The sequence below is a fragment of the Drosophila elegans genome, unplaced genomic scaffold (genome assembly GCF_018152505.1).
Source record: "Drosophila elegans isolate 14027-0461.03 unplaced genomic scaffold, ASM1815250v1 contig_149, whole genome shotgun sequence".
Classification (NCBI taxonomy): Eukaryota; Metazoa; Arthropoda; class Insecta; order Diptera; family Drosophilidae; genus Drosophila; species Drosophila elegans.
Genome location: NW_024545513.1, coordinates 1207350 through 1220633, shown reverse-complemented (window position 1 = coordinate 1220633; position 13284 = coordinate 1207350). Strand labels below are relative to the sequence as shown.

At 40.5% G+C, this 13284-nt stretch overlaps 2 protein-coding genes and 1 non-coding gene across 3 annotated transcripts in view; all 3 read right to left on the bottom strand.

The window, feature by feature from the left end:
* LOC108135918 overlaps positions 1–13284 on the bottom strand; it is a 57797-nt gene that overhangs the window by 29747 nt on the left and 14766 nt on the right. The gene's annotated exons all lie outside the window — the stretch shown is intronic.
* LOC108135919 (xenotropic and polytropic retrovirus receptor 1 homolog) lies at positions 1527–6381 on the bottom strand. The gene is made up of 6 exons (XM_017256861.2): positions 6218–6381; positions 5435–6155; positions 4050–4760; positions 3151–3451; positions 2280–2699; positions 1527–1769 (listed from the first exon to the last, which is right to left on the bottom strand). Exons 1-5 carry the CDS (start codon positions 6284–6286, stop codon positions 2498–2500), a joined length of 2004 nt encoding a protein of 667 aa, XP_017112350.1. The 5' UTR covers positions 6287–6381; the 3' UTR covers positions 1527–1769; positions 2280–2497.
* Positions 7116–7187, bottom strand: Trnap-cgg. Its single transcript has one exon. It is a non-coding gene; the product is annotated as a tRNA-Pro (tRNA).

Sequence of the window (13284 nt, the reverse complement as noted above, 5' to 3'; positions counted from 1 at the left end):
AAGAACTTGGCTCAAAGCCGTTTGGGCCTTGTTTGGCCAGTTGTTGTCGCCTTTTGGCCAGGCTCCACTCGTTTCGGATTGGATTTTGTGAGTACTCGCACTCGAACTCACATTGGATTTGTTTGCCCGTTTGCCTTTCATTTGTTTGTTTGGGTCTCGTTTCGTTTGGTTTCGTTTGGTTTGGCTTGGCTTAGTTTGGTTTGTTTGTTTATTTGTTTTGGTCTGCTTTTGGCGCGTGTGCAACGCGGCCAACTGTACCAAGATCAACAGCAACAGCAACAGCAACATGCAGCATACACTGCTGCAATGCTGCAATGTTGCTGCTGTGCAGGCAGCTTAATTGGCACGGCAGCAACATCGTCAGCAGCGGCTGCAATTAATAATAGCAGCCGTCTCCCTTTCTCCACTTTTCTCTGGAGACATTGCCATTGGCGTCGCTGGTCGCGACAAGCAGCATAAATTGCAGTTGCCATTTACCGGCAACAGCAGCAACAGCAGCAACATCAGCAAACTGCAGCAACAGCAGCAGCAACATCAACAAGTCAATGGCAAATTTATGTTTGACTCGTGCTCAAGTCAAACACTAAAGACTTGGCTCCAAATGAAAGATAAGATGCAGTGGGAAAAAAATCAAGACTAATATTAAATATTAACTTAATATTAACTTTTAATACTTACTTTTGTAAGTTTGCATGTTTTTGGAACCACCTAAATTTACATTTCCACCGATTTAACTACGGAGAATGTTTAAAGGACAAGGCTTAATTTTTAATTAAAAAATTATAAATGAATGAAATGAAAATTAGTTATTTTCAAGAGGTTTCTAGATTTATTTAAAAATATATATATTTTCTATATGTAGCACTTCTTAAAGTTCTAACCACCTAAATTTACAGTTTCACCAAATTAATTGTCAAAGAAAAATGTTTATGATATTTTTAGAATGTTTAAGAATGTTTTTCTAAGTGTGCCCCGCCTGATAAAAATCAAAAAAGGCCAAATGAAGGAATGGTATTGCCTATCAAGTTACACAAAAGAGTCAAAAAGCAAAGAAAGAGGATCAGAAATTGTTCGAGAGTCATCCTTTGTTTAGCTTATCCGATTTCAGGTTGCCCAAGGGCTTCAATACCCATACTAAAGGTTAAGGCCAGCGAATCCTTAAATCTAAGCCTATTAGCCAGGTTTGGAGTTCTTAAGGTCATTGCAACATCAGCTATAAGTCTTAAATCGCTTTAGCCTCGACCTCTGGGGTCTTTAGACTTCGAAAACAATTTTATTATATATAATCTGCTTTAAAATTATATTTTCAACAAAAAGATAATAGAACCTTGAGAAAACGAAATTCTTTCGAGTAGATTCCCCAAGGATTAATCATCTCAGATGACTTTGGATTTGGTTGGATGAAATTGGAACCATTCAACCATATTCAATTATTTAACTAATTAAAAAGAAAAATAGCTATTCATTTTCAAGCAGTCAATGTTTTATGTAGTAAGCATGATGTACAAAATATGCAAGCGAAACATTTCTCCCATTAGAAAGGCCTCCACGGGATTAGAATGGGTGATCGGTGAGATCATCCTCAGGTTCCTGCTCAAAAGCCATTATCTCCATTAGCTCCGCAGCTTGGCTAATTGCGAGGCCAATCAAGGCCCAAAGCGAGTCAATTAAGAGATTGTCGATGGCGATCCGTGATCGGGAGCTCGCCACGAGGATCCATCTCCATCTCCACCTCGCTCCTCTCCTTTTCCAGCAATGACAATTGTTACCTGACCGGACGATATATATAAATATATATCTATATAAACAGCTGCGGTCAAAATACTAGTTGTGGGACTAAGTAAAGTGCTAAAAAATCTACCTCGAAGGCATGGGACTATATTTCTTATAATCTATCATAATGCTTCTTGCGTAACAATAAACAAAATTAGGTTTAAAAAATCTTTGATAATGTTTATTATTTCAAAGAAATAAAAAACTTACTATACACTGTGGTAAGTTACTTAATAACAATTTATGAAAATCATAAATAAATTATTGTTAATCTGCATTTTGTTTTAAAACAACATATTAAAAAAAAAAAGTTTTGCTTATCATTTTTTTTAAGTATTTAAATGTGAATTTTAAATTTGCACCATTGAGAAAAAAAAATGTTTAAAACTATCTTCCAAATATCTTTGATTGATCAGTTTTCATATGCTAAAAAACTACTACTATTTTGACCGCAGCTGTATATATCTATATACACTGCATGAGAAGGGACTCCGGGGGACTTTTACCACATTTGGGTGCAGCTGGCCAACCGGTTTGGCGCGTGCTTCTCGTGCTCCCTTTCTCCAGTCTCCAGTCTTCAGTCTTCAGTCTCCCTGTCCGTCTATCCCTCCATCCGACTTGTATTTGTGCACAAATGAATTAATTAAAGTCGACGACGACGACGACGGACCATCAACAAGCAGATCGATCGGGGGGCAAAAGCGTAGAGGACAGGCAGCTGCCTCTAGAAGTACTCCTTGCCCAGGCGAACGCGCTCCCTCGGCTTGTGGCGATTGGACACGCCATCCGACTCGTCCATCATGTCCTCCAGCATGCGCTCCTGGCGAGGATTCAGGGCGGCCAGATGGATCTCCCGCGTGGCCCGGAACTTGCCGCAGTTGAACAAGTGCTCGTTCTCCAGGCGCACGTAGTTCCAAATGAAGCGCCTAAGGGGCAGGAGCAAGCTACACTCAACGAAAACGGTAGCACCTACACACCACTTAAATTGGTTAAGTGGAAAAACGCTTTTGACTTTTTCGAGTCTTTTAGATTTCTTACAATTTCTTAATTCATTTTTCTATCTGAGTGTTAGGTAGTAAATAAATGTTTTGCGGTAATTAAAAATAGTAGAGCTTAAGGCAAAATACAAAATAAAATCAAAGGACTAATTATAGGAAAATGGTTGAGATAACAACTTCAGAAGTTATATATCGCTTAATAACAACAATTTTCTTAAATTAAATGAATAATTATACCTATCTCTTTAAAAAGACATTTCCTACATGAAAATCGAACAAATAATAATGAACAAAAACCTTGATATGAAAACTTTGGAATCCTTTCTCGGATTGAAAGGGGTTTTTCCAAAATAAGTGATATGTTAATATCCGCTCTCACCTAGTGATCTCCAGGATACTACTGATGGTCTTCATATTGTACGGAGTCATCAGGTTGTGATACAGAATGGCAAACTCAAAGGCCCAAAAGAGGCGCAGTAGCAGATTCTCGACGATCACAAAGTAGTAGAAGGCCTGCGAGTAGACGAGCTGCTTCCTCAGGAAAATATGCTCACCCCTCATGACTCGAAAGAGTCCAAAGTCGCGGATCACATCCCACAAGTAGCAATAAACCGTGGCCACCACGCAACTGGCGAGGAATAGCCAGGTGTACGGATTGCTGAACGTGTTGGCATACCCACCTGTGGGTCAGGATTGATTGGCATAACCACAATTTAGGGGATTACTACAACTAGGGTAAATCGATTTGTAGGGGATAAATCTTAGGGGCAAATCTGTCAAATATTGTTTCTTAGCTATGGAAAAGTAATTAAAGTCTATGTTCTATATTTAGATTTAAAAATTACTACTAATCTAAATTTTTCTGAAAAACCAGTATTTTAAAAAATTGGATTCTTTGGTAATGTTTAATGGAACTGTCTATATATTACCATTAATTCCTATGATTTGTCTTTGTTGAATAAATATAAATAATAAAACCGAACAGTTTCTCTTTAAACTTTTTTCTAACGAAAAAAACAGTATTTTTCTTTTACAAAAGGGGTCAAATGTGAATTTAAAGATTTAGTTTCATTGGCAATGTTTTTAAGAATTGTCTATATAAATAAACTTGCACCCCTACGACTTAGCTTTTTTTTAGGTAACAATAATAATAATAAAGTCTACCAATTTCAAAGGCTACTACGTAAAACCAGTATTTTTCGTTTGTAAATAAAGAGGTTCAAACGAGATTTTAGAGACTTATTTTGGGCCCTCAAATCGATCAACCCCAACGATTACCCTCCGATTTTCCTCGCAGCGTGGAGAACAGCACCACCAGAAATGTGGTGGAATACTTGCCGGCATTGATCAGGTAGCTCACCGACTTGGAGCCACTGTCCCGAAACCGCCGCAGGCACTGGGCGAACCGAAACCATCCGGGCAAGCACATGGCTATGGGCACCATAACATCCGGTTCGAAGCAACTGCTCAAGATTTCATAGCGCAGCCAGCTCACGGCATAGAACCGCCCAATGTAGTAGTGGTCCACGATGCAGGTTACCAGCGAGTTCAGCTGGTCGCCCATCCAGAAGTCGGCGAAGCCCACATAGTGCAGCGGAGCGCTGATGACGCGACCCACCAGCTTGATGGTCCACCACCTGGCCGGCCAGTTCATGATGGGCAGCGGCACCACCAGCAGGCCCACCATGATCAGGATGAGGGCCAGCGGGAAGACGAATGGATCCGTGATGCCCATGGCCTTGTGGTGCAGGAATCCCAGCATCGACAGGGCCCACAGGATGCCGAAGGTGCAGGCGATCTCCAGGAAGGTCGCCGGCTGCAGGTGACTTCGGGGGTCAATCTCGAAGATCAGGACGTGGTTGACCCCGGCCCGCTGCCATCCGGCCACATTGGCGGCCATGTAGAAGTTGAAGATCACCCAGGTGAAGGGACCGCGGTACAGGCGCATCAGGCCCGGCGTTTCGCCCTTCGTCGGAGGCAGTTTCCAATCTACCAAAAGGGTTGATATGCCATGGGAGCAGGAGGAATCAAATTTATCAAGAAATAATGTCCTACAAATGCCCAGTTTTAAATTCTAGCCGATATATCAATGTCACGTTAAGTTTTAACATCTGGTTAAAATTGGCCTAGTTTTCTATTTTTGCTTAAAGTTTCTGGATTTCTTCTTAACATCACATCGAGAATTTCGAACTTATTCTGCGGACAGATTACAAGCTAACCTGACATCAAGATTTCTGTCCAAAACAATTAAACATCACATTGAGAAAATGAATTTGTATTCCTAACCAGAACATTGAGAAATCGGTACAAAATGTGTTATTACTAGATTTCTGATATAGTTATACAGTTGATAGGCTTAAATTCGAATTAATTTCTATCTGTATAAGATTAGAAGTGAAAACCGAGAAAATTCCCACTAAATAAAGTTAGTTTCGAGTAGGAAGTTTATATTAATATTTGGAACAGAGATAAGCTCAAGAAGTTTTGGGAAGTTCTTTCCAATAAAAGTCTTTTTCGCAAATTTTAACCAATCCGTAAATGGTGGTTCTAGAAAATATTAAATGGGGAATCTTAGAAAACCAGAGCACGAATTCGATTTCTCTTGGAGCCTAGCTGTATAACTGGGCATTGAAGGATATAGAGAGAGAGTGGAGTCAACCTACAGCTGAAGGCGGTGGCCAGGAGCAGCATGAGCAGCATTCCCAGGGCTATGCCGGCCCGGAAGACCATCGCCGGCGGCGTGGGCTCCCCGAGCGGCGGCACGCGCAGCTTCTCCATGGCCAACGATCGATCCCCGTCGGCCAGATGGATCGTGTACAGGTCCTCCACCTCGACGGTCATGCGCTGCAGCTGGCGGCCATCCGTGAACGGGGCATTCGGCACATTCTGCTCGAACCAGCTGCCCGCCGCTCCAGAGCGGAGGTTCTTGTCGTACTTCTTGCAGATCTTGCGGAAGCCCGTCTCGTTCAGCGACTGATAGTTTTGGATGAGCACCAGGCTCAGATAGAACTCGGCATAGGCGTAGCTCAGCTGGCGACGGGTCATTTGCTTTTGACTTTGATTGTGGTTCTTTTTCTTGAATCTTGAGAGAGATTGGGAACGGGAACGGGGCTGGGGCTGGGGCTGGGACTGCAGCGAAGTCTCGCTGGTCGTGGGTCCCGGTTCGTGGGAGTAGGCCAAGAGCTGTAGCTTCAAGTGGCCATGCTTGCGTCGCGCCTCGAGCAGTTTCTCCAGGAAGAAGTTGTTCACCCCGGTCAGCTCCGATTGGCACTCGGCGAGGAAGGTCTCCTCGAAGGCCCTGTAATAGGCCTGCACTTCGTAGTCCGTGGCACTCAGTGGCGAGGGGGCATTCTCGACGCCTTGCTTGATCAGCGCCTTGAGCTCCTAGGTGGCACACATGATTTGGGGGCACGGGTACACCTTATAACCCAATTTATCTAGCTTACCGCATATCGCATATACTGCTGGCGCCACTCGATCGTCAAGTGGGACTCGAAAGTCTTGCCAAACTTCATCCTCGGCACGGGCACGCAGGCCCCCAAGGTGCGGCTTCTATACGGCTAAGACCAGCTGGATTCACAAGGTTCTACAAATTCTGACGTCTTTCTCCTGGCATCTTTTTAATAATATTAATGCTCAAACACTCAAAATATTCGTAACATATAATATTAGCAACTGCTGCACTTAAGTTTTTAAATTTATAAAAAATGTAAATTCTGGATTACATTTAATTGTATTTAATATTTAGATTTTGTAATAACCTAACTTGACTGTTATTTAAAATGTCTTAAAAATATTTAAATTTTTCCAAACAAGAAAAGGATAAGTTTTTTATATTCCTTTGTAATACTTAAGACTTAACAATAATAAACCATTAGGAAATGGTTATTTGCCCCCAAGTTGCAGTGATAATTGAGCTCAACCAATAAAACTAATAACCATAATTAAAGCTTCAAGACAAATAACACTTTGTTTTTAAATCAATAATTAATTACTTGTGACCGACTGTGTGTGTGTGTGTGTGTCTCAGACCTTTGTGGAAGTTCTGGTTCTGGTCGCCAACTTCCCTTGTTTGCGAGTCACTTCCTCGATCTCATTATGCGTTCGCACGCTGTTCCTCGTGGATCGTCTTCCTGTCCGTCAGAAAACCCCATCCAATACCCATACCCATGCCCATACCCAGTGAGTCGAGGTGAGTCAGTTGCCCAGGAAACAAAAACACTTGCAGTTCCCGTTGAGCGAGCCCCGAAATTGCATATAATAAGGCAAACTTATTAGCGGCTGATGCGCAAAAATAAAAATAAAAATAAAAATAAATAAAAAAAATGAAGCTGTCGAAAACCTGGGCTCGTCCGGGAATTGAACCCGGGACCTCTCGCACCCGAAGCGAGAATCATACCTCTAGACCAACGAGCCAAACACCCCATGTGAAAGTGAGCGGCGAAATAGCCCATATAAGCACAAGCTCTAAATCTGGAGTTGCGAAAGAAAAAGCCTCAAGAACTCTTGGCCCAGAAGAATTCTTCCAAACTCTCTTCGCGCTCGACTCTCGGATTCTTCGCAGCTTGTGGGGCTTCTACTTCTGGGCGCCGCTCGAGGGTGACGATCAGTCGACGCCTACGACAAAAGTGCCGCTACAATGACAAACCGCAAAAAAAAAAATACAAAAAACAAACAGAAAACAAAAGAATGGCTGAAGATTCTCAAGAACCCATTCATTGTTGTTATTGTGGGTACTATTACGCAACTGGGGCTGCCAGATCTTAAGGCTTTGACCATTAATTTATGGCCGTAAAACAATTAATTGACAAAAAGAAAAAGAAACAAAAACCAGCAGCCACCACAAATCGATTTGTTACTTTTATTCATACCGTTTAACCCGAAGCCTTTATAAGAACATAAATACACACTCTGATTTCTGATTGGGGTCACAGGGTAGCGCCCCCTTAGCGGCCAATCGGAATTCCAGCTCGAATTCATAATTAATTAGTCGTCTAGGCGAGGCCTGCAGCTAGACAAATTGTTCAGGGGTTTGGTCTTGGCACCCATTCACACGGTAAACAATTTTTGTACCCTGTAAAAACTTCACACCAAGCTGGGGCGTGCCAAAATGTCTTGAAAATACTTAAATACAAAAAATAAGGGCTTGCGCTATGCGATTAAGAACTAATTAAAAACCATAGAGACTTTTTGCCAATGATTTAATGTAAAAAAGCATTTAACTTTGATTCTATGAACCCACACAGGAAATAAATTCATCATATTGATGAACATATGTTTTATTTCAGCATAGAAAGTAAAATAAAGTCTAACCACATAAATACAAATTACAAAAATAATACTAATATTTATACAATGATTTAAATTGAAATATATACAAAAAGAAGCAAAAACAAAAGCAACCGTAACAAAAATAGTTTAACGCTTATTTAAAAACTAGAAAATAAACACTGCACATTTATTATGTAATTACAAATGACGTATTTTAAGTGCATAATAATAGAAATAAGGAAAAATAAATTAAATGCATTTAAAAAGCGATTTAAATAAAACCACTAATAACACAGATAATAAGATTTAATCAGTGCGGAAAACAATAGGAAGCCCATCTTCACGCACTGTATGCTGGATGGCAGGTTTGTGGAGCTCCATGGCTCTAGAACTCCTCGATTCCTGGCCAGAAAATCCAGTTGCCGCAATTGGCGCAATCAATCAATTACGAGGGGAAGATCGTCGATGGCTTCCTCCTCTCTTCAAATGGCGAATGGCGAATGGCGCCAAAACGGAAGCTATAACATCCGATCGATTGGGGGACAAGTATCGTATGGTATAGGTGGCTATATATTACAGGTGGTTGTACCAAGTGCTCCAAGCGGAGCACCACCCAATGCCAACTTCCGTTTTGATTGGGCCCACAATTGGCCAGCGAGTGCTGACAGACCATTATAATCTTGGCCAGAACTGCAGCGACTTGTGCAACTTCCGCGCTCCAATTGTGCAAATTATGGCATCGCTCAGGTGTAATTACAAATGTCAGTGACTCGCCAATTGCCAATTGGCAATGCGTAATTGGCTAATTGAATTGCCTGCCATTGATCGTTGATCGTTGATCGCTGATCGTTGATCGTTCGATTGCCTATCCGAAAGACCAAGCCCACATCCACATCCACATCCACATCCGATCATCCATCTTGCCTCTGCCTCATCAATCATTCGATTTCCCCCACCGAAAACCCAAAAGAATCTCTGCCTTTTCCCGGGTGGTCTGCTCCAATGCCCTCTGATCCCCAAACGAACTGCTTTCTGTGGGTGGCTAATAGCCTAAAGAAACGGAGGGGAAAAAACCCAAAGACCACACATTCTCTGCCCGCTTTTCTTGCTTTTCCATTTCCCAAGAAAACCAAAAACACACGATGGAATTTGGGTAGCCATGGAAGCCCAGTAAAAGCTCGATTTAGCCACTGGATTCCGAGTTGAATTTAGATCAGGACCCCCGCAGGCTGACGAATTATTTTTTGGCTCACCTGCAGACCACTGTGGTTTAAGTGTTCATGGAAAAATAGCAGATCATAAGTCAATGTTGTGAGAATAAATGGTTAAAGCTTATTTGGAAATATTTAACTTATTTAAAATTACAAAAACTTGTGGTTAATTACATAAAGTTAAGTCCAGAAAAAGTTTTCTTAAAATGTATCAAAAACAAGCAATTAGCATTTTACAAACCACAATATCAGGCAATGCAATACAAATAGCTAAATTTAACAAATCTATTTGACAAAAATATCGTCAAACTGAAATTTAAAATGGCAAGTTTTATAATTGTCATAATTGATATATATATTTTTATATACTGATTATGAAAATAAACTTTATTTCAATGACTAATTACCAAGAAACAGAAAGCGCATTTTGATAACTCAATAAGTGTATAGTTTACTTTTCGCATACCCCAATCAAAAATTGGTCAACCGGTTTGACTCGATTATGATTATGTGGCCGTAAAGCGGCGAAAAGAAAGCAAAACACTACAGCAAATTAGAAATTGAATTAGAAGCGAACGAACATGGCAGGAAATGGGCATTATTCTGGGTCCGGCCATAACAATTACAACTGCCATGGCCATTACACTTACAATTACCACCGAAAAGAGGGTGAAATGAAGAGGAATTTCTAATCTTGCCGCCAATGTCGTCGCTTTCACCTTTATTTTATCTCAAACACCGTGTTTTTTTTTTTTTTTGGATTTCTGGGCGAGTTACAACGTCTGACCACGGAAATGTAAATGGAAATGTAAATGCCGTGTAAATACAAAGCGGCGAAGCGGGCTAATTGAAAATGCAACAATGGCATAGCGGAAGTGCAGCGATCGAGTTTGAGTTTGAGTTCGAATTCGAAATCGAATCGATTTTGGTTGCCTTGTGATGGATTGTGTCTCAATTAGGGCCAAATTGCCCCGGCTGTGACAACTCAGCACAAAATGGAAAATAAACTAATGAGATTCGGCCGATTCGGGTCTGGACCATCAATCGATTAGCTAATTAGATCCCATATGCATTTTGGAAAATTTGGATGCAACACGGAAATGATGAAAAAGTTTTGGGTTTAGTGGGAGAAAAAGAAATAATCGAAACCAAAATGAAAGCTTAGCCAGAGAAATCTCTTCAAACAAATTTAGTTGAAATAATTTTTAATATTTTATATAATTTAATTGTATTTCAGTTGTAAATTGTAAGGTTTAGAATTAAAAAAAGCACTTTCTTGTATTCACTATCATCATTTTTGTTAGTACTGAATGTACAATGAGATTAAACAGTAAATCTAAATTATCTTACTTTTTATAGCGAATTCATTTGAAATTTTTTATTGGTTTGAGCATTCCCCAGCAATCAAAGATCTTGAAAGAGAGATAGGAAGTGCTAGCGATAAATATGCATGAGCCCTACAAAGTAACAAAAAACCGTAATGTGGTTGCAATCAGAATTCATTTCCCCGTTCTGGGCAACTTCATTAGGAGCCTAATTGAGACATTAAATGGGAAGAGGGCAAGCCCGGAAAACACTTTCCATTTGGGCTACCGTTTCCATGCTTCCATTTTTCCATTTTTCCATTTTCATTACCATTTTACCCTGGGCGACGGCACATTTCTAGAGAAAATCAATTTCGAAACAAAAGACTTGGGACACGAACTGAAAACGAGAAATGGTAACAGTTTAAAAGGTTCATTGAACATGGACAACTCACGGACAACTTTCGAATGGCCAGCAACATGATGTTGCCGTGTTACCACCGCAATTACCGACAACCAGATCGAAGAGGTTGCGTTGCCATTTGGAATACGAAATGCGGGTGCTATGCCACCAAACCAGCAACCACCTCAACATTCGCTTTCTGGCTTTCTGGCCCTGAAACAACAATGCCGACCATGATGCTGGCCAAAAATAACACATCGTGCTCATGACTTTACATTTGCCGGCAACAATTACCAAATTTAAATAAAATTTGTCATTTTTTGGGGTTCGCTGTGATGAGTTGTGAACAACAATTAACGAGCACAGTCGTTTTAGGAAAATATACACAACAAATATTAATATGCGGAAGATGGCTGTTCAAGTACTTTCGAGAGACGCCTCTAATGGATGAAGTAAATAAACAGGAAAATAAACAACACAATTGAATGCTGTATAAATAAATATTATAGAATATCTTTCAAGAGCAGAAAACGTAATATTTTAATTACATATAATAGATACTTTATCAATTGCTTTTTTACGCGTAAAGTGTGCAGGCATAATTTGCATGTCTCTATCTCTATAAATCCCTATCCCTCGGTAAACGAAATACAAAATGCCCATTAAGAAACTAAATCACATTTTGCGGTTAAATCGTAAAACCACATAGCGCATACCAAATCCGACTGTTAAATTAACAACGCATGTTCTCTTTGCTTAATAACCAAATTGGTTGCCCGTCCGAGGGCATTAAAACCCCTATCAAAGCAGTTTAATTCGCGCAACCTGTCCTTCATTTGTAACCCCTATTCTGGTTGTCAAGTTGCCTGCCTTTTTTAAACAGAGTCAAAAGTATATGTGCATATGCATAAGCCCCAGTGATCTGGTCAGTATTTTTAGAGGGGACTATACCGCTTTTCCTTACTTTACATTACTTTACTTTATGGCCAGAAAGGAGCCGAGGCGAAGACGTTCTTCTTTTTGGCCACGAGAGCGTTCTTCTTTTCACAGGCAGCGCCTTCGAGCGGAACCGTCTTGGATCAACTTTTTCGCTGTTCGCTTTTTATTTTTTTTTTGGCAGCTGCCCCAGCGACAGGTGCACCTAAATCCCACACAACATATTCATACAGGTGTAATCACTATTACAGCAGTGGGTCTCAGCTAGAGTCAAAAAAATTGGTTTTTATGTAAAACATCTTTTTTAAGTTGTAAATAAACTCAAAAAAAGATGTTTAATATTTTATATAAAAAATAGGTATTTTAAAAGTTTTTAAAGCTAACAGAAATACCTGTATTTCATAGTTTACCTATCTATTAAAAGTCGTTTATATATTTTATTATTTAATTTTTTGTTACGCTTTCGTTTAAACACTGTTATTTTGAACTTAGGTGTAAATGATGTTACTTAGGGTTTATGGCCCCAAAAACGTATTATTCGCAAACCAATATATACACTTCCGATTTCATAACCACATTTTTTTTTGGCCACCTTCGGCACACGCACTTGCCGTGAACGATTTTTCTCACATTCCTAATGACAGCCAATGGACGCGGCGGGGAGATCATCATTTGCTTTTGGCCGTAAATATCAAATTCATATTAGTTGCCAACCAAGTGGAACCCCCTCGATCCGCCGACCCGTTTGTTTGGCTTATCGTGTGAACTAATCTAAGGGGAGTCTCTTAGTCTCTGAGTCTCAAAGTCTTGGAACTCTGGAGTCGCAGTAGCTGTGAAATGATGTGCGAGTCTATGAGCATAATACTTCCCCCATAATACCATACCCTTCCCCCCGCCCCCTTTTGCGAGCCCGGTCTATATCATGAACCGATTGTTGACCGTCTACGCTGAAATTGAAGCCCAGGAAAATGGTGCGACTGGCAGTTGTTTGCAGCTACTTTATTACACTCCGCCACTCCGCCACTCGGCACCACAAAAGACTCAAGACGTTCGTCTGAAGGTTTCCCTGCCTGATATACTATATATATATATATAATATATATATATATATATATACCACACATACGAATGGCTTTTTTGTCGCCGAGGGTTTCGCTCTGTCTTTCGTTGCAGTTGAGTGCCCCCGAATCCGGCAAAAGAAACACATTAAAAGCATATCAAGTGGAATCATCGGTGTGTTCTCAGAGTTTGTCAGTTGCAGGTTGCAAGTTGCTAGCTGCAAGTTGCATGTTACTGGTTGTAGCAACAGCAAAAAACCCCCTTGACTTTGACCAACAATTTGGAAGAAAGCCAAAAACAATCAAACCACTTTGTTTTGAAGATCTGGG